Here is a 20572-nt window from a genome sequence, read left to right on the forward strand (position 1 = left end):
TACAAAGAAACTCACAAAGGAGACAAAGAAAGCTAACATTTTCCATTCTATCATTTCACTGTGCATAAACATTTGGCAAGACAATAATAAGAAACTTACTGCACAGGATGGTTTGATAGGCATTATAAATCACTGCTCTAAAAAGTTAATTTATAACCACATGTCTTTAACATTACAGCTATCACATTCCAGACAAACTGTTTTTTCCCTAGCTCTGTTAAATATGAATGCTAGATTTTGTATTCTTTCAGATGATTCTCTGTCAAAGAAACGATGGATCATGTACTATTCTTACAGTTTTAAAATCCAACTTGTCTTGCATGAAGGGAGCAGTTTTTTTAAACACGCACTGGGAGTCATTCTATGGACTTCATCTTGCAAAGAAAGGAAATTCCCTGGCAAAACAGGTTTAATTCTAGGTGTCTATGACTGTAAATGTAAAGGCAAAGATTATATTGGCAGATTTCGGGTACCTTTCCTGTTAAATGAAAGGAATTCATAAAAATCTTATTTCATTTCTGCCTGCGGAAACCTGCACAATCATCCTCACTGCCTCCAAAGTAAAAACTGGTAGTGCAGAGGACGGAATAACTGACTACACAATTTTACTCAGTGACTACTTTCAAACTACTAGGACAAACAGTGTCCTAAATGCTAAGTATTCTGTTCTCTATTTCTCATTGTCGACTGGAATGCTTAAGCTTTGTCTACACTACACAGTTTTGGTAGCAAAAGGCAGCTTTTGCCAACAAAATAGTGGAGGTGTACACACTACAGAAGTTACTTTTGATGGCCAAACACTGCTGTTTAGCCAACAAAATAAAACCACCTCGATAAGAGGCATAAAGCTTTTTGTGGCAAAGTTAAAGCAACAAAGCATCATTGTAGATGTTGCCGTTTGTTTTATTGCCAGAACTGGTCTTCCCCAGTATCCCACAATGCCCTTTGTGACCACTCTGCTCACTGTTTTGAACTCAGCTGCCCTGCAGGCATGCGCCCCTCCCCTTTGAAAGCTCTGGGAAGTTCTGACACCTGAGCATCTGGCAGCAAAGAGCAAATCATTGAGGTGGAATCCTCCTGCTCGTCCGGGCATTAGGAACACAGTGGCAGGCAAGCTGCTGCTGCAGGAGGTGGGTGGAGCAGGGAGGCAAGAAGGGACCGTTGTGCTGTGCAGAGCCAGGGAGCGAAGCAGTGGCTGATGAACTCAGCTGCCCTCTGTCTAGCTATAGAGGCATGCACTCCTCTCCTTTCAAAGCTCTGGGAAGCTATGACATTCCTTAGGGTGGAGATCTCACAGAGCTGCTGAGGATGCCACCTCAATGATTTGCTCTTTGCTGCCAGATGCTGAGGTGTCAGAACTTCCCAGAGCCAGCAACTGAGGAGGCTGTGGGAGATCTCAGAGGGAATCACAACAAAACCATTGGCAGGCAGAGCAGGCTGCTGCTGTGCAGAGAGAGGATGGGGAGACTGCTGTGCCGTGCAGAGCCATGGGCTGATGGGGGGGAAGGAATGTCTTCATACGATTTCTGAGAGGACATTTCTGCTCCCCCCCCCCCCCCCACACACACACACTCACTCCCTGTAACACTCTTCCTCCCCCACCAACCTTCAGTTGAAAAGCAGCTGGCAATCTACTCAGATGCCCATGGAATGATGAGATTGAGAAACCTGCATCCTGTGACTATACCTGCCCCATGAGGCATTTGCATTCCCAAAACACAGTTGCACAGTGCGATAGCTACCCACAGCGCACTGCTTTCTGTGTTGATGCAAGAGCTGCTAGTGTGGATTCACTCTGCTAATATAAGCAGCATAGTGTGGGCGTGCAACAGCAGTTTAAAGCAGTATAACTTGTCAGTAAAAAACTCTGTAGTGTAGACAAGGCCTTAGTCACTCTTTCAAAGTTTAAAGTACAGTAAACAACTGCAATATTTTACAGTTTTTTCAGGGGACTGGGAGTCATGATGGAGGATTCTATTCCCTCCTTGAACACAGCCCTTCCTGTGTCACATCTCAGTAGTTTCAGTTTCCTGATCTATAAATAGTGAATAATATTACGCAGTTGCTACACGGGGTCAAGGAAGCCTAATTCAAATATTATTTATGAAACTCAGACTCAGGTGGAAGTGCAAAGCATTATCATTCAAAGACTTTCTGTTTTCATCAAGTGAATGCAGAGTTCATAGAAAGTGTCATATATTTAGCATTAGAGACTGAAGAGCAGCACTGAGATATTTAGAAGCAAGATTTACCAGGAATCGCTTCAACTAGTACCAGGAATTGACTCAATTATGAAGTATTATATAGAGCTGAGAAAGACTAAGAGAAAGACTAATTTAGTCCACTCTCCTTCAGTCTATAGATTATCTGCTGATAATGTTAACGGTACAGTTAGTGCTATTCAAGGTCTAGCACCCACTGGTATTCACTAACCTTTGGCTGTAGGCTAAATTCCAGCCTTGGGGCACAGCCGAGGGGCACGTTAGTGACATCACACAGCCAAAATAGGTTTTTGCCTCCTTAATGTGCTGGAGACACCAATCATAAGACGGCATAAAAAAGGAAAATATTCTGTCTTTTACAGTATGCTCCCTTAAAACAGAGGTTATGCGCCTCATATTCATTATTGGTGCTCTCGTGGGTGCTTGGGCAGTGTCTCAGCATACAATATAACTTCAAAAGCAGGTCTCTGTCTGGAAACCAGTAATTCATCTTTAAGTGCAGCGTCAAAAGTCAAATACTGATATGCTATCACCACAACAGCTCCAAAATGGCTATAAGTGAGATAAAAACTGTTCTAATGGAGTTTTAAGAACAAGAGAGGGTAAATATTGCTGTTTTGGTGGACGACAGTGGGACTGCAAAAAACCAAAACAAACCCAAAAACCTTGCTCCCATAGTTCCTCAGGTCTACTACTGAGCTGTAGTCTGCATTTCTTTGGCAGAATAAGTATTCTGACTAAAGATTGCTCACACAGAAAAGTACATAAATGTATGATTAACAGAAGTACATGCTGAACTGTGGTAATACAGGATCATCCCTGTAGACATTCTCCCCTCCCCCTATTTCTTTGAAGGCTTTTGCAGACATATAAAGAATTCCACCAAATGGAGAACGTGCAGATCAATCGTAAGGCTGCAAGCCTGTCTCCTAAGTACATGGTGCATACTGACATCTTAGCAACAAAAAAAGGTAATGATCAACAAGAATAACTTTCTTTCTAACTGTAAAATTTATAACGTGAAATATGTCGGTGATATGATAAAGTACATGCATGTTAAGTTTTGAGTTGGAGGTGGCTTTGGTTCTTTAGTGGTCAAATGAAAGTGAGACTTCTCAAAGCCCAATTTTAAAAGCTAATAATATGTTCTTATTTTCTACAGAAAAGAGAATTAATATTTTATCCAAAAATTGCCTTAAAAAAAACCAACTCAGTTGACCTCAGAACAGTATTGCGTTAAATGTGGAGACTATTCAGTCACTGCCGTGAGAAAAAGAATTTTCAGCGAAAAGCTCAACTAAAGAAACACTACTAATGATTCAATAATAAGCAGACGGTTTGGTATTCTGACAAACCTTGGAAACGGAGTTCTTTGGCAAAAGTGTGGGAATTTTGTGATGTGGAAATTAATCTAACCAGTTTTTTTACTAGTGAGCCACTAAAAACTTAATCTGTTTAAGATATAAGCCAAGGCTGACCAGACAGCAAGTGTGAAAAATCGGGATGAGGATGGGGGGGTAATAGGAGCCTATATAAGAAAAAGCCCCACATATCGGGACTGTCCCTATAAAATCAGGACATCTGGTCACCCCACATAAAATAATTGGTCACACAGGAACTGTCTTAACTGTTCAATCACTATTAAAAGTAAGACAAGCTGGTTTATTATCCAACACCAAATCCCCATACTGCCAATGTCACAAACAGTTAACCATTTTAATAAAATTGTTTTGGTTTTGACAGTAAAAGCAACAGAAACACCAACATAAGTTACATATATGACCCACAATCTACACATGATGAAAATTGTTTCAATTGTTGCACTGAGCAGATTTGGTACAGTTATGTTTTTTAAAGAGACTGCTTATAAACATTGACAAGCCAATATTGTTAAATTAAAAACAGTTTCAGCCACGTTAACATAATATTGACTTTATTAGAAACAATGCCATACTACCTAAAAGCACAAACAAGAGCAGATTTATATATGCCGTGTTACATATGGTTGGTTTGAAAAACAGTAGCAAAATGACATTGTGAGGTTCCAAATTCACACTCTCAATGACTTACCATTTGCTGGAGTTAATATTTTCCTATTCTAGCAGCTAACTTCAAAACAGAGGTTTTAAAAAAGGAAATGAAAAGTAAGCATAGGAAAGAAACACTCAAATAGTTCACAATAAAAATAATTCCGAAAACTGTAGATGCAACACCAATATAAGATACATCAAATCATCCAGTTATTTTCCTTTTGAATCTTTTACTCGCCAGTTCATTTTCTCTAAAAATCATCAATCCAGTACAATATTGAACTTACTCTGACAGCAGCAACCAAAAGGAGCTTCCTCTCCACCGTTCACTTCTACATACTTTGTTCTAATTTGTTGATGCAATATGCAAACCAGCATTAATTTCTCTTTTTTGCATATTCAGTTTCCCCCAAACACAGGACATATGGATCTGACTAACAACACTGAACCCAAGTTATAAGCTGAAGGAATCACTGTCCTGCAAACATGACCTATAAGCACCTTGTCCATGGAGGAAAGGGTATCTAACTAGTATTGCACAACAAGGAATGAGCCAACAAATTGCTATGTTACATATTTTTCCTCTTCTGAGGGGAAGAAATATTTGCTAGGATGGACCCAAAACCAACCCAAACAAACTACTCCATTTATTTTAAAACATCAAGATATACTGTACATACAATTATAGAAATATAGGGCTTGAAGGGACCTCAAGAGGTCATATGGATACCACCCCCATTCCCCCAGCTGAGGTAGATCCAATACTTTTGTTAAGTCATTTTAAAATATTTTCTTAAAAAAAGTCATTGTTAGACAGGCTACCCTAAAAGCCACACTCTTCTCTTTTACTACATGGGCTCTTCTGGGCAACACTATACCAAACTTCAGGATCTAATCTATTATCTAAGCAAATACTGGTTATAGTACTTCAGTTGTTATGGATGTTTACACTTGTCTGCATAAAATTATTGGAATGAGAGCCTGCAGAGTAAGGAAATATTTTACACTGAATTTAAACTAAAAAAGGCTAGAGACTATAGTGATTTTCTGATTTTTTTATCCTGCAGATTGCTCCCAACCCTAACTCACAAAAGGGCCTTTCCTACAAGTTCGGGATGGTAGAAGAGAGATCTTAAACATCCACTGCATCACAGTTCTCTTCAAAGCAATTAATACACTGGCCCTCTCAGCGCATAAGTAACTGCATTCTGGACTGTTTTTAGCCTGTATTAACAACTAGATCAGTGGTTCTCAACCAGGGGTCCAGGGTCCCTGGGGGGCCACGAGCAGTTTTCAGGGAGTCTGCCAAGCAGGGCCAGGATTAGTCTTGCAGGGCCCCAGGGAAAAAAAGCTGAAGATGCTGTACAGGGCTGAAGCCCTGCCATCTGGGGCTGAAGCCGAAGCCTGAGCAACTTAGCTTTGCGTGGAACCGTGGCGTGGGGCTCCAGTCAACTGTTCAGCTTGCTACTCCCTAACACTGGCCCTGGTTTTTATATGCAGAACACACAGTTGTGGCAAAGGTGGACTTTTTATAGCTTATTGGGAGGGGAGGCTCAGAAAGAAAAAGGTTGAGAACCCTTAACTAGATTATGGGACAATAGGCAAGTAAAACAATATTCTATTTATTAATTTTTAGTTTACATTAACAAAAAATACTATTTCTATTATACTTTTTTGGTTTGAAGTACCAAGCTACAATATGAAGTCTCAGATTAAAAAATATCAAATCACTATTTTACCAAAAAAATTTAAAAAAATTTTAGTATAGAACAAAACCTAAAATATACCAAAAACAATGAATCAAGAGCAAAATGGTTACGTGGCTAGGTGGGGCCTGTGACTCCTTGCAGCATGATTATAAAATACACTCAAGACATACATGTCAATCACTTAATAGCTTGCCTTGAAGCTAGATTCTCAGTTGGGCTCAATTCACGTCGAACACTAAGTCACATGACCTAGAAACGGCAAACAATGCAGGAAGTTCACTAGTTGAGCAAGCATCATGTGCTACAGGGACAAGTGATTTAATTTAAAATTAACAGGAAATCCTTGGTGAAACATTTGTAGAGGAAGGAATTCCATTTGCCCTACTGTAAATTTGTTTTCACTCTTTTTATAGTGAATATTTTTAAATGTATTGAGCTCTCTCAATACAAAGTCTTCAATTTCTTCTGTCCCTCTCTAATTTGTGGTATAGAAAACAGACAAAACAAAAAGATTGTGAAAGTGTAAATTTAAACTTAATTCTCTCTATTTCATGATTTTCTTACACAAAAGATATGAAGAGTAGAAATATATTTTTATGCCTAAAGATTTATATTGTGATTTTAAATAAGTAAGCAGCTAGAATGTAAATTTTAGATTCACATGTAAATTTGACTCGTTTATTTTAGGACTAGACTAAAAATACATATCTACCACAACTTTTGTAAAAGCTGAAAGATACTAAGGTTATTTTAGTCATGACTAGGTCATGAGAAGTCCAAACTAATAGCTTAACTAGCAGTTCCAGAGGCAGTCCGTGTTCTAGGAATATGAATGCATAACTGGAAGTCAGGAACTCCTGAGTTCCAGTATCAGCCCTGCAAAACAACAGCCATATGAACTTGGGCAAGTCATTTCTCTCTCTCTCTCAGTTTTCTCATCTATAAAATAGGATAAATATTTCAATATCAACTACAGTCCATCACAGGACTGATTTACAGTGTTTACAATATGTGAAGCACTATGTTATATGACAGATGGGAGCTTGGGTTGCTTCTTTATCTGCAATCTGGCCAGGCCTCCTTCCCAACCTCAAAAGTATCTCAGGTGGACTTCCAAATGAGCCTCCCCCACCTGCCACTTTTCTATAGCCAAGTAGGACTGTGAGATAGACAAAGACCAAGACAGATTTGCTTCTCCATCTGTTGCCTGACAACTCCCATCTCCAAACCAGAAGTGCATCTTAGGGGAAGCATTACCCTAGCTTCCCCATGGTACATCCCAGCAGGCCTGAGAGCATGTCTACATTGCAACTGAGAGGTATGATTGCAGCATGTGTAGACTACCCAAGCTAGTTAGATCTAACTAGGTCAAAACTACCTCAGGTAACAATAGCAGTGAAAATGTGACAGTTTTGCTTGCCGCAAACCTTGGGTGCATACATGAGAGGATGAGCTGTGCTGCTGTGGTTTCATTGCTATTATTACTCAAACTAGCTTTAGTTCAAAGCCAGATACAGTTAGATCAAAGCTAGCCTACATATGTCTACCTATGCTGCAATCACACCTACCAGTTGCAGTATAGACATAACATGAGAGGCAGACAGTAGCTGAACTCCACCTGCAGCCTGGCCCTTCTACTGAATCTGGGAGAAGAAAATCTGAAAACTATAAATATTTGTCTCTGCTTTTCTCTTTTTCGTTAAACATGAGATAGATGTAAGACTGTTGTTTTACACTTACTGGTACGTGCAGGAGACATACAATAGATCGAGTTTTCTGCCTGCTTATATCAGTACAAACTGTGTTGGCAGGCTCTGGTGGCCAAAATTACAAAACCAGGTTGTGCAAACCAGTCACAACTCCACCTGAATGGAGGCTACATGGGTCCTGTGCAGATATAAAAATGCGAGGCACAGTCCAAAAAGCAAGCATTGCCAGGATGGCGTTAAACTGCACAAAATCAGCACCTCCCTTCACAAGATTCCACTGGTTTAATTTTTGTGAAGAAGTAAAGGATATTGAAACAGTCTCCCTGACACAAACAGCACAAACACTCCTTTGTGTCCTGGAGTACAATAGCCTTAGCTGACACAGGAAAGAGTACTTCCCACCTCTGAGCCATCTTAGTTGAAATTGGCCCTATTAACTATTGATTAACAAGGATTTTAATTTAGATAACAATAGATTATTATTTGTACGTTGTTTTTATATATTTAAATTTTCACAGCTGCATGAATTATGTGTTATAGGCTTTTTTCCTATTTTTCTAAATAAAAATTTTCAGTTGCAGGAAATTTTAAGAAACAAAGTATTTTAAGCATTTTACATATGAGTTGTATTTACCAAATCACAGCAAAGAGTAAAAAAAGAATTTAATAACAAATGTCTTATTTAGAAAAAATGATTTTAATATAGCAAAATGTTTAGAAGGAAATAGTATCCTTGCAATAGACTGTACAGATTCACTTACGCAGGTATTAAACAATTATGAGGAAGATAATATTCACTTCTAAACATAATTGTTCAAACATACAAAACATTTCCAATATTTAATGACTAAATCAAAATAGGAAAAACACAAAAACATGCAACACAACCGGAAATCAGTCAACTGAAGAATAATGTCATTACCTCATCATGTGTGTATCTGTAATCTGCCTTCTTTGACTTGAGGTCCCATAATACTACTATTCCAGACTCATAGCCAATCAGGAGCTGCAATAATCAGAGTAAAGAAGGTTGAAAGAAAAAGTTACTTGAAATACCTGTAATTCTTGTTCTATGAAGTAGGTACTGCAGTAACATTAGATCCACCCTCTTTATTTGTTTCTTTATTCCTACATGTGACAAGGAATCCTCCATTTAATGGGGTGCACTTGCCCCACACTGATACTGCGAGGGTTATCTTCACTCTCTGGGCCAAGGAGCCCATGCCCCCGCAGCGCTGCTGGCCATGCTGCAGCTGGAGAATAGGTTTAAAAGGGAGCAGCTCAGCTCATTCAGCGCAGACTACGAAGAGAGAGAATGCACACTGCAAGCTCCAGCCCAGAAACCACAGAAGTCCCAGACATCAGAAGCCAAGGATGCTGAGGCTCCAGAGAATGCCCAAGGAGTGGCAGAGCTGTTGAGAGCCACCCTAACCGAGGAGCCTAGAGCCCACGGAGATGCCAGAATCCCAATATCAGGAACTAGCTCAGGGAGACCAGTTATGGTGCTGATTGGAGTCAGAGTATTACAGGCAGAATCCCTACTGACTTGGTGGCAAGCATACCTGCCACTAGATCATGCAGCCCCACAGAAGGGGCAGCTATACTGATTCTGGCTACTAGGCCACACAATCCTGAGAAAGTGCAGCCCTACTGAATCTGACTGCTAGGCAATACCGCCCTTCTGAAATGGGAGGTCATACTGACTCTGTTCGCTAGGCCTTACAGCACTACTGAAGTGGGCAGACTCACTTTGGCCATTGGGCCACAGGACCAGCTTTAGGACATGCAGGGACCAATTCGAAAGAGCTGTCGTCGAAATGCTGCCGAAGACAGCGGCAGCAATTGAGCTGCCGCCAAAGATAGTGGCGGCAATTCAGCGGCAGCTCAATCAGTTGCCGCTGTTTCCGGCGGCACTTCGGTGGAGGGTGCGGGGCCCCTCTTCCGGATGCTGCAGGGCCCTCTTAAGCATGGGGCCTGATTCCCAGGAATCAGGGGAATTGTCCTAAAGCCGTCCCTGTTGGGCCATGCAAACTTGAGAAAGGGGGAAGCCCTACTGACTCTTGCCACTAGGCCACACAGCCTTAGTGAGCCAGGCAGCCACTGACTGACCACTAGGCCACATGGCCCTGAGAGAGGCAGCCCTATTGATTTTGTCCATTGAGCCATGCAGCCCTGAGATAAGGCAGCTAGGCCTACTCATTCTTGCTGCTAGGTCATACTGCCCTGCTGAACCAGATGACCACACTGACTCTGATCACTAGGTGATACCCTTGCCGAACCAGAAAACCATTTTGATCTGGGCAATTGGACCCCACAGTCCTGTGGGAAGGGGCCATCACCCTGACTCTGGCCATTGGGCCACATAACCTTAAGAAGAGAGCTGAGAAATAAAAATATTGCTCGGGCATGCAGGAGTGAAATCAGTAAGGCTGAAATCACACTTGGAGATACAGCTAGGAAGAGATGTTAAGAGTAACAAGAAGGGTTTCTTCAAGTATGTTAGCAACAAGAAGAAAGTCAAAGGCAGTGTGGGCCCCTTATTGAGTCAGGGAGGCAACCTAGTGACACAGGATGTGGAAAAAGCTAATGTACTCAATGCTTTTTTTGCCTCTGTCTTTGCAAACAGGGTCAGCTCCCAGACTGCTGCACTTGGTAGCACAGCATGGGGAGGAGGAGACCAGCCTCTGTGGAGAAATAAGTGGTTCAGGACTATTTAGAAAAGCTGGACAAGCACAAGTCCATGGGGCCGGATGCACTGCTTCCAACGTCCTAAAGGAGTTGGTGGATGTGATTGCAGAGCCATTGGCCATTATCTTTCAAAACTCATGGCGATCAGGGGAGGTCCCAGATGACTGGAAAAAGGCTAATGTAGTGCCCATCTTGAAAAAAGGGAAGGAGGAGGATCTGGAGAACTACAGGCCAGTCAGCCTCACCTCAGTCCCTGGAAAAGTCATGGAGCAGGTCCTCAAGGAATCAATTCTGAAGCACTTAGAGGAGAGGAAAGTGATCAGGAACAGTCAGCATGGACTCACCAAGGGCAAGTCATGCCTGACTAACCTAATTGCCTTCTATAATGAGATAACTGGCTCTGTGGATGAGGGGAAAGCAGTGTTAACCCTTGACTTTAGCAAAGCTTTTGATAAGGTCTCCCACAGTATTCTTGCCAGCAAGTTAAAGTATTATGGGCTGGATAAATGGACTATAAGGTGGATAGAAAGCTGGCTAGATCATTGGGCTCAATGGGTAGTGATCAATGGTGCTATATCTAGTTAGCAACCGGTATCAAGCGGAGTTGATCCTGGGCCCGTTTTTGTTCAATATCTTCATTAATGATCTGGAGGATGGTGTGGACTGCACCCTCAGCAAGTTTGCAGATGACACTAAACTGGGAGGAGTGACAGATATGCTGAAGGGCAGGGATAGGATACAGAAGGACGAAGACAAATTAGAGGATTTGGCCAAAGAAATCTGATGAGGTCCTGAACTTAGGACGGAAAAATCCCACGCATTGCTACAGACTAGGGACTGAATGGCTAGGCAGAAGTTCTGCAGAAAAGAAACTAAGGGTTACAGTGGATAAGAAGCTGGATATGAGTCAACAGTGTGCCCTTGTTGACAAGATGACTAACAGCATTTTGGGCTTTATAAGTAGGGGTATTGCCAGCAGATCAAGGGATGTGATCATTCCCCGCTATTCGACATTGGTGAGGCCTCATCTGGAGTACTGTGTCCCGTTTTGGGCCCCACAAAAAGGATGTGGAATAACTGGAAAGAGTCCAGCGGAGGGCAACAAAAATGATTAGGAGGCTGGAGCACATGATTTATGAGAAGAGGCTGAGGGAACTGGGATTGTTTAGTCTGCAGAAGAGAAGAATGAGGGGGGATTTGATAGCTGCTTTCAACTACCTGAAAGGGGGTTCCAAAGAGGATGGAGCTAGGCAGTTCTCAATGGTAGCAGATGACAGAACAAGGAGCAACTGTCTCAAGTTGCAGTGGGGGAGGTTTAGGTTGGATATTAGGAAAAACTTTTTCCACTAGGAGAGTGGTGAAGCACTGGAACAGTTTACTTAGGGAAGTGGTGGAATCTCCTTTCTTAGAGGTTTTTAAGGTCAGACTTGACAAAGCCCTGGCTGGGATGATTTAATTGGGGATTAGTCCTGCTTTGAGTAAGGGGCTGGACTAGATGACCTCCTGAGATCCCTTCCAACCCTGAAATTCTATTATTCTATACTGAGTAACTATTATTCCTCACCACCCCAAGACAAAGCGTGGTAGTAAGGAGGCGACCATGAGGAAATAATTACCCCGCCCCACCCCACGAGGGGATGGGGCGCACTTACCCCATGACACTCCACAACAAAGTTTAAAACTGTTAAACTACTTCACTATTACCCAGAAGATACATGGTCTCAAAAGGTAACTCTTGGGCTATCAAATGTCTATTGCACCGTCCAAATTTCTGTAATCACATAATATTCACATTTAATAACAAACTGAATACTACATCACCACCAAACCATGTTCAATCCAAAGTTTCATAATTAAACATGTGTACATTAATATTGTGATGAAGACAATATTTTTACTTATATTTTGGGGTACAATGGCCTTAGCTGATACAGGAAGGAGTACTTAACTGCCAATGTTTTTTTGATTTATTCCATTAATTAACAGTGATTTTATGCAATAGAAAATAGATAATTTTAATAAAATTTGTATGGTGCTGAATGATTTTTCTTGATTCCTGCTTCTGTCTGATCAGCATGCATTTTCTCAAAATTAAGTTTAAAGGACTGTCAGCCAACCACTTTGCTCACTTTTAATGTAAAGTTCCTTCCCAAACAACCAATTCTACCACAAATACATTTATAATTTTCATAAGCATGGTAGCTTGCTCTGTATAGACAGGTTCTGAATATGGTAGAAATGTAAATCTCTTCTTTATAGGTATGTTTTCCATAATGAGTCATGTTGCAGAATACATATCTGTCATGTGTGGTTTGTTCTCTCTTTCTCATTATCTCCTCAGGAGGTATATTTGCGTATGCTCTGCAGCATTTTCAGAGGGTTTTATTTTGGGGAAAAGTTTCTTTAAATGTACACACTTCTACATGTTTGTTGCAGAAGTAAGGTTGAAAAAAAAATGTGCAAGGTCAAAGTAGTACACCTTGCCCTGGGAGCAGAAGATGATGTCTTTTGTTCTGTAGGAGTTCACCCCACACAGATGAGCTCTCTCTCTCAAGGAGCCACTTGCTACTGCCCCCTCTAATCTATCAGAACCACTTCAGAGTGAATTAATGCATTAATCTTTAACTTTAATGTTGCAACATAAAGGAATTCCAGTTAAAATATGTAGTTTAAAAAAAAATCAGTACTCCACCATTTCAGTCCTATACAGAGAGTCAAACTTCTTCCCAAGCATGTCTTGCAGAACTATATTAGTGATTAGAAATAAGCATTGAAATGTATCTTGTAAGGAATGCTCTCCATTTCTTTCAGAATAAGTTTCTATCTTCCATAGATTACTTAACTAAATTTACAGCTGCTATAGTAACCCTTTCCCTCTTCCCTCCAGATAGCTCTAGTGTTCTGAACAAACATATCTAGAGAAAGGTGCCTCTCTCTCTCTCTCTCTCTCTCTCATATTCTTCCACTCTCTGTCCCTCTTACTTTCTTTTCACCTCTATAGGTGCACATAAGATGACACAATCTTCTGTATCCTAGTGGTAGCAGAACTGTCACACTTCCTTCTGGCTACTACCAAAAAGTAGGACACTACCTAATTCTGCAAAGAATGGAAGCCCTGCAAGGAGAAACATTGTCGAGGACAGCAGGAGGTGAGAAGCACTTATCAGTAAGGAGGAATACAAACACAAGTTACTCAATGCCTCTGTGCTGTAACTACAGTATGGGGAGGGTGGATTTACTGAATGAATGGACAGACATGTGTCACCTGAATTATCCAAAGGCACCAGCTGCTTTTAGTGGTTCCAAATCCACTAAACATTTTATAAAATCATGCAGTCACTGATGACAACAGCCCTAAAAAGCACATGCTAAAGTTTATGTCTCTTGTTTCTGACTGTTTTCAGCCTCTCCATTTCTTTCATTATCTCCCTGTTGCCCATCACAGTAAGCCTCTTCATTTATACCTTCTAGGATCTTCACAACTAACCTTTCTCCTATCTCTGCTTTCTTCCTTGCTTCAGTACACACACTCACTTCATTTAGCCCAAACTGCTCATCTGATCAAACCCTTCAAGCCATTTTACTATGCCTGTCTCAATACTTTTGTGCTTTGCCTAGCCCTGGATATCCTTGCTATATCCTTTCCATCATGAGTTTTTCCTCATTTATTATTTCCTCAAAATCCATGGCACTTATATTGGGTTGTCTTTGGTTTCTTTCTTTTTAAAAAAGATAAATAAATACACTCTCATATCACTCCATCTCACTCTTTATTGAGATTTTTATTCATACAATTTTTAAATTCAACATACCTTTCCTTCATCCATTGGATTGTCACTAATATGGACAACAGGTCCTGGATGAGATTTGGATGACCTGAAGGGGAAAATGTTTCCATCTTAAATAAAAGAAACACATTTTTTCCCCAGAATATATTACAACCTGTTCCTACTGAGATGAGATCCTGTTTATGCATCCCAGGTTCACATTAGCTCTTTTGGCCACAGTGTCACACTGGGAGCTCATGCTCAGCTGATTATCCACGATGACTACCAAATCTTTTACAGTCAATGCTTTCCAAGTTAGGGTCCCCCATCTGGTAAATATGGCCCTACATTCTTTGTTCCTATATGTATACATTTACAGTTAGGCATACTAAAACATACCATATATTGCTTGCTTGCACACAGTTTACCAAACAACGCATACAGATCTAAATCAGTGACCTGTCCTCTTCATTATTTACCATTGCCTCAATTTTTGTGTCAAACTCTACCAATGATGATTTTATGTTATGTTTTCTTCCAGGTCACTGATAAAAATGTTGTGAATAACTAAATATTGCAGTTGTTGCAACTACAGTGAATCTGTTACTATGTTACGTTTATTTTATTTACCAGCATTTTGATTTTTTTAATTGAGAAGCAGTGATACAGCAGCCTTTATTATTTTATCCCATAGTAGCAGTGGCCTTAATGTTGACCATTCAGTATGTGTAAAACAATGCACAAAAGCATATACTACCACTAACTAATTTATTAGCTGCTAAATCACAAAGTGGTGGAGAATGTAGGACTCTACAGCCTCACAAATCATTAGCCCCAGGCACATCTCATTTTTGGGGTAATAATTTGCATTTTATTATTGAAAAAAAAAGCTTTACACATTAACTGAAAGTCCCATAGAGATACCTTTGTGAATCAGGGTATTGCATGCTCCCTTTTTAATCCATCAACTATCAAATAAGAAAGCTTTGAAAATAATTTACAAATATGAATTGCTCTGCACTATACTGAAGCATTGGCTAAACACACACTATTTATGTATTTCTTTTCCTTTTCTGTCAACACACTATCATCTGTTCCTTTCAGTTTAACCTAAATATCAGGATAATTATTAAAGACAATTCCAGATAAGTTTTTATTCCTAGCTATACTTAGTATGTGACAACTGTTAGTTCAGTAACGAAAGAAATATTCCAGGATCAATAAAACTGAATTTATTTATTTGAACCAATGTTATTTAAGCCTAAAAATTTATTGTGAGCACAAAAATAATCCTGCTGAATTGTACAGTTAATGACTAATGAGTTTTATTGTTTACGGGCCCATCCTGCAGCTCATTGCATTCAAAAATGCCAACAATGGCATTTTTGACAAAGTGAAAGCATGGGTCCAAAAATTGTGTCCCTAAGTTACAATAAATGCTGTGTTGCAATGGCTGTTCTATAAAAGATCTGAACTAAAAAGAGCCCCAGAAACCTTTAATTAAATTACCATTACAATGATGCCATCTGACATTGGACTACAACAAAAGCTACCAGACAAAGTCATCCGGATGAGATAAATTAACACTTTTTGAACAGAACAATCCTGTAGGCAAATCCTTGAATACCGAAAAACTGGTTGGGAATCAGGCAGACTCAGGCTTCAGTCCCCCACTCCTGGGGTTGTATAGTAATTTTGTTGTCAGAAGTGGGTCATGGTGCAATAAAGTTTGAGAATCCCTTTTCTAAGTACATGCAGATGAGGATATAACATAGAAAACTCTACGTAGTATAGATAGTTCAGGGAAATTTACATACGAAGTGAATTGTATTGTACTTTAAGACTACTCTTCTATTAAGTGAAACTGCAGCTGCCAGACTTTAAGAACTATAAAATAAAATTATGTACTCCAAATTTCAGAAATCAGACAAATGAAATCCATATTGTACTTCAACATGATCTACATACTCATACTGGCAATACTTCTCACATCACATAAAAGATTTAAGGTTTTTTTGTCCCAACACTCATGCAGAAAAGAATTTTAGATCAGAACAAATGTATATGTTTCAGAGTCTATTTAAAATTTGTTATTTAACACAAATGACATTTCTATAATTAACTGGTATCTGAGACAAAACACGTTTTTTCAGCTAGGTAATACTTAACCAAACTCACAGTTCAATGGCTTTATTCCACATGATGACATAGCCTGAGAGTGTAAAGGACTCCACATTGACAATGTGAATGTTTCCTCTTTCGGTACCCACATATAGCCATTTACTTTGGAAAGGCAGATGGCAAAATGTTATCCTGCAAGATACAATGCAGTCAAAAAACGTAATTAGGAAGATTGTTAAAGCCCAATATCAGAAAACTACATCCAGGAAGAGAGAACTATTTTATCTTTATCATATTTTATTTGTATTTATAGATCACTCAGCCATATGAAATTTTAAACTTCAGAGACCTGGTGTAATTGCTATGTAAAAGAGCATGCTTCAGAAATTATGATGCAATTAAACCTGTCTATAACAAACAAATTGAAAGTGTGAAGGTTAACCTTGGAACAAATGATAAATCTTCATTTAAAATTTCAATACATTATTTGGGATTTATTTTAAGATATTCTAATTGTACACTGAGTTTCCAACAGCTTTTTTAAATTAATCTCACCATATTACTACTTCTTTCCAGTTTCAAGGACCCAATGCATTTTAGATGTTGCCTTCTGTTTTATATTGGTTTCAAGAGACATCAGGTTAATAAATCAAACACAATAAATCAGATACAATAAATATAAATTGTGACAAGTAATTTTAATATTATACCAACAGTTTTTCTTCCAAAATATTTAAATAATGCAATACTGAATTATAACCAATTTCAAGAAAAAAAAAGTTATTTAAAAATAGTTTTAGGTACTGAAGTTGATCCAGTACTTCTCGGATGAATGTTAGAGTTTTACAACCATATTTTTTTCCCCTCTGGCTCCTGTATTTCTGTCTCCAAGGTCCAAATAAACATGGGAAAAAGCTAATGGTCACTTATGCCCGCACAAAGCTGCTTCATAAGAGACAATAAGTATGTAGAAAACCATTTTTGCCTAGAACTTGCTTTGGGCAGGGAGACTGGGATGAGAAGCATGAGGAGTAAAGACAGACTGGATAGGCAAGGAGAATGGGATTAGGGCAAGTGAAGTTGAATTGGAAGGCCTGGGATAGGGACAGATTGGAGAGGTCAAGACAAAAAGTGTCAGGCTCTAAAAGGGACTAGATTAAAAATCTGTGTCCACTTGAGTGCACATTCCTTCAGAGTCTGGAATGGAATCCAAGATTTCCTAGAGTTACCCTTCCTTTGCAGTCAATAAATACCTCTGAAACCCTGTGGGCAAAGTGCCCATCCCATCCCATTCCCCTCTAATGCTTGTCTAAACATAACTGTCAGCAGAATCTTTACTGTGCTTTAAGTTTCTAGAGGCCTTAATATCTGTTAATTCTATACTATGACACCCTAATAAACAAATGCCCTTGTGAGAGAAATTTCCCAATCATCATCCATAATAAAGTAAAAATGAGCTTCATTGCAACCTTGTCCTCCCCCTTTAATGACACTATTTACACTCAGTCTGCTTTTATTTGAGCTGTTAAGCTAATAGAATGATAATCACCACATAGCTTTACTGCAGTATTTCCTTCCTAAAGAAAGATGGCCTTTCTATGTGGTCTACACAAAAGGCAGTTAATATTGTTTCACTCACTAACACCTTCAATGGGTAGGCCTCTAAGATGCAAGGTGCTATTATAAGGGATTATGTAGTTACTTCACCTAGAAGCAAGGTTATGTTTTAGTCACAGGTATTTTTAGTAAAAGTCACGGCAATAAACAAAAATTGATGGCCGTGACCTATCTATGACATACTAAAAATACCTGTGTCTAAATATCTTGTGTGTGTGGTAGAAGGAGGGTACCACCAGCTGCTTGGGACTGCTGCCTGGGGCCGTGGACTGCAGCTGCTCTGGCTGCCCGGCAAGGAAATGCTGTCTGTCCAGGGACTGCTGCTGCGGGCTGTGGCTGCTCCGGCCGCCCACCCAGGGACCATTGGCCATGGCTACTGGAACAGCGGCCAGTGCAGCCGACTGCAGGGCTGCTCCAGCGGTGGCCAGTGTGGGTGTTCCAGAGCCAGCTGCTTGGGCGGTCCTGGGATCAGCCGCTCTGGCCTCTGCAGAAGTCACAGAGGTTGTGGAAAGTCTCAAGTTTGAAATATTCTATGTTTCAGAGTTTAAAAAAAAAACTTCACTTGGCAGGTTGAAACTGAATACAGCCTGAACTCAACAATGAAGTTGGGTTGCATGTAGCTTGTAAATAAGCATTTCATTTATCTCATTTCTGTTATTTTGTGTTCTTGTTATTTCATTAAAGTCACTACAGCTAGACAAACATGAAACTCTCCTTTGCCGTGATGCCCACAAGAGAGTTGGACAACAGTTAGGCAGTGGTCTCAGCACAACAGCCTATCATGTGACCAATATTGTCTCTGTTGTCTTGTATTTAGATTGTAAACCACTTGAGAGAAGTTGTCTTTTCTTGTGTTCTGTACAGTGCCTATCACAATGAGGTTCTGGTAAATTACTAAGGACCCTAGGCACTGCAACAATCAAATAACGTACATCATCAGGATCTGGAGACATGAAAATGAAGGTTCTCTTATACCTACAGCACCACATAGCCCTGTCTCATTAAAAAATGTACATAGGTTGAATCCTCCCTGTTCATTGAATAAGACTGGGAGGTTTCTGTGGAAGTTAGTATGTGATCCGCCAGTTAAATATAATTATCACAATGCATACAGATACAAAGTGGGTTAAAGTAAGATTGATCAGAAAAAAATTCTGGCATTTCCCAACTTTTGAGTCCTTGATTTTGCAACCTTAATATATTTTTGAAATTTTTATAAACTAATAAATATATTCCTGTATGGGTCAGAGTTAACATAAAATATCAACAATCTGATCCTTATTATTTACTCATAGTATATTTTAAAAATTCTTACATCACAAAAAGTGCTCAATAAACTCTTCATATAATCTATCAAAATATGCTTGTACAACTGTAATAACTTTAAAGAAACAAAAATCCAAAAACTGGAAAAATGCCATATTGAATATAAATTCACTGTACTAATCATACAACAACCACACAAAATAATCAGTTGCTTTGTTTCAGTTGTGTTGAATGCCATAAATGAGCCATTACATTTTCAAGAATGTTTCTTTACTTTTTAACCTGTTCAAGAAATAAATGTTTTTAATTGCAATGAATGTCAAATATTGGTACTACCGTGGCAAGAGCTGAAACCTAAAATATTTCAATTATACTAGTGTCATACAGAAAAAGTAACATTCAACCTATGTACATTTTCTTCCACTTCAAGCAATAAAATCCTTAAGGGTTGATCTCAGAGATTTTTATGCTAGTTATAAACCCTAATCTTATTAAATGCAAATGGCAAATCAACATTAAGGCTGCACAGTTAACATTGAAGTAAGGAAAAGCAGAAATTAAAGTTCTAACAGCAACGTTGGCTATATTGCAGATCTTGTATATTTTACAGCATAGGTACTATAATTAGTTTTCAGTGCCCAAACCTAAGTGTATTTAACTGTTTGAATTACTTATTATGATGACTTCAGTATTTTTCATTGAAAGAAATTCTCATATGTGCTGCAGCCTGCACCAAAAATACATTTGAAAATCTGGCACGCAAGCATTTATATAAACAGATGATCTTCCAGACAATTATACGTATTTAGGTGCCAGCAATGTGATGCTGTTCCAGTCAACTTGACCATACAGATAAGTGCAATGAAAAAATGTGCAAGGTTAGATTGTGATTAAGACTTATTTTGAGAGACTGAAATTGCCAATTTAACTATATGACAAACACCAGGTGGTAATATCACAGCATGGGTACCACATACTATTTCCTATAGGGTCTTATTTTCATGGATGGGTGTGCACAAATGTGTAAATGGCTTAATTTACATGTGATAATACCATATCTGCATGTGCAAATTTCTTATTTTTATATGGCCAGGTAGATGACTTATCTGCATGTGCAAAAATATGAATATTTCCATTTCAAAAGTCAAGGCATCATCAGTAAAAACTGGAACAATTAATTTGTTCCTTTACAAAAAAAAAATCTTCAGTCTTTCCTGAAGAGGTGGTGGTGGTGTTCTGGAGGGGAGGGGGGGAGGAGAGGGGATTCTTCTCTTATCAAGAAGTTTGGCCTGCATTATTAATTTAACACACGGGTCATGTATCAAGTTATGCAAGTAAAGCACAACAGTTTCATTATATTTTCACCCCTTGAGAATGTTTTGACATATTGGTTAGTAAGTAGTAATAAAAAAAAATATCCTAAGTGAACAGAGCATTACAAAG

At 39.3% G+C, this 20572-nt stretch overlaps 1 protein-coding gene across 4 annotated transcripts in view; it reads right to left on the reverse strand.

Moving 5' to 3' along the window:
* The window catches only part of STXBP5 (syntaxin binding protein 5), a 178846-nt gene that overhangs the window by 98800 nt on the left and 59474 nt on the right, over positions 1-20572 (reverse strand). For all 4 annotated transcript variants that reach the window (XM_050949484.1, XM_050949486.1, XM_050949485.1 and 1 more), the window contains exons 5-7: positions 16304-16438; positions 14171-14234; positions 8593-8676 (exon numbers count right to left, since the gene is read on the reverse strand). In XM_050949484.1, coding sequence (XP_050805441.1) covers positions 8593-8676; positions 14171-14234; positions 16304-16438 — 283 coding nt within the window. The remainder of the gene's footprint in view (positions 1-8592; positions 8677-14170; positions 14235-16303; positions 16439-20572) is intronic.

This window comes from Gopherus flavomarginatus, chromosome 4 (assembly GCF_025201925.1).
Source record: "Gopherus flavomarginatus isolate rGopFla2 chromosome 4, rGopFla2.mat.asm, whole genome shotgun sequence".
Taxonomy (NCBI): Eukaryota; Metazoa; Chordata; order Testudines; family Testudinidae; genus Gopherus; species Gopherus flavomarginatus.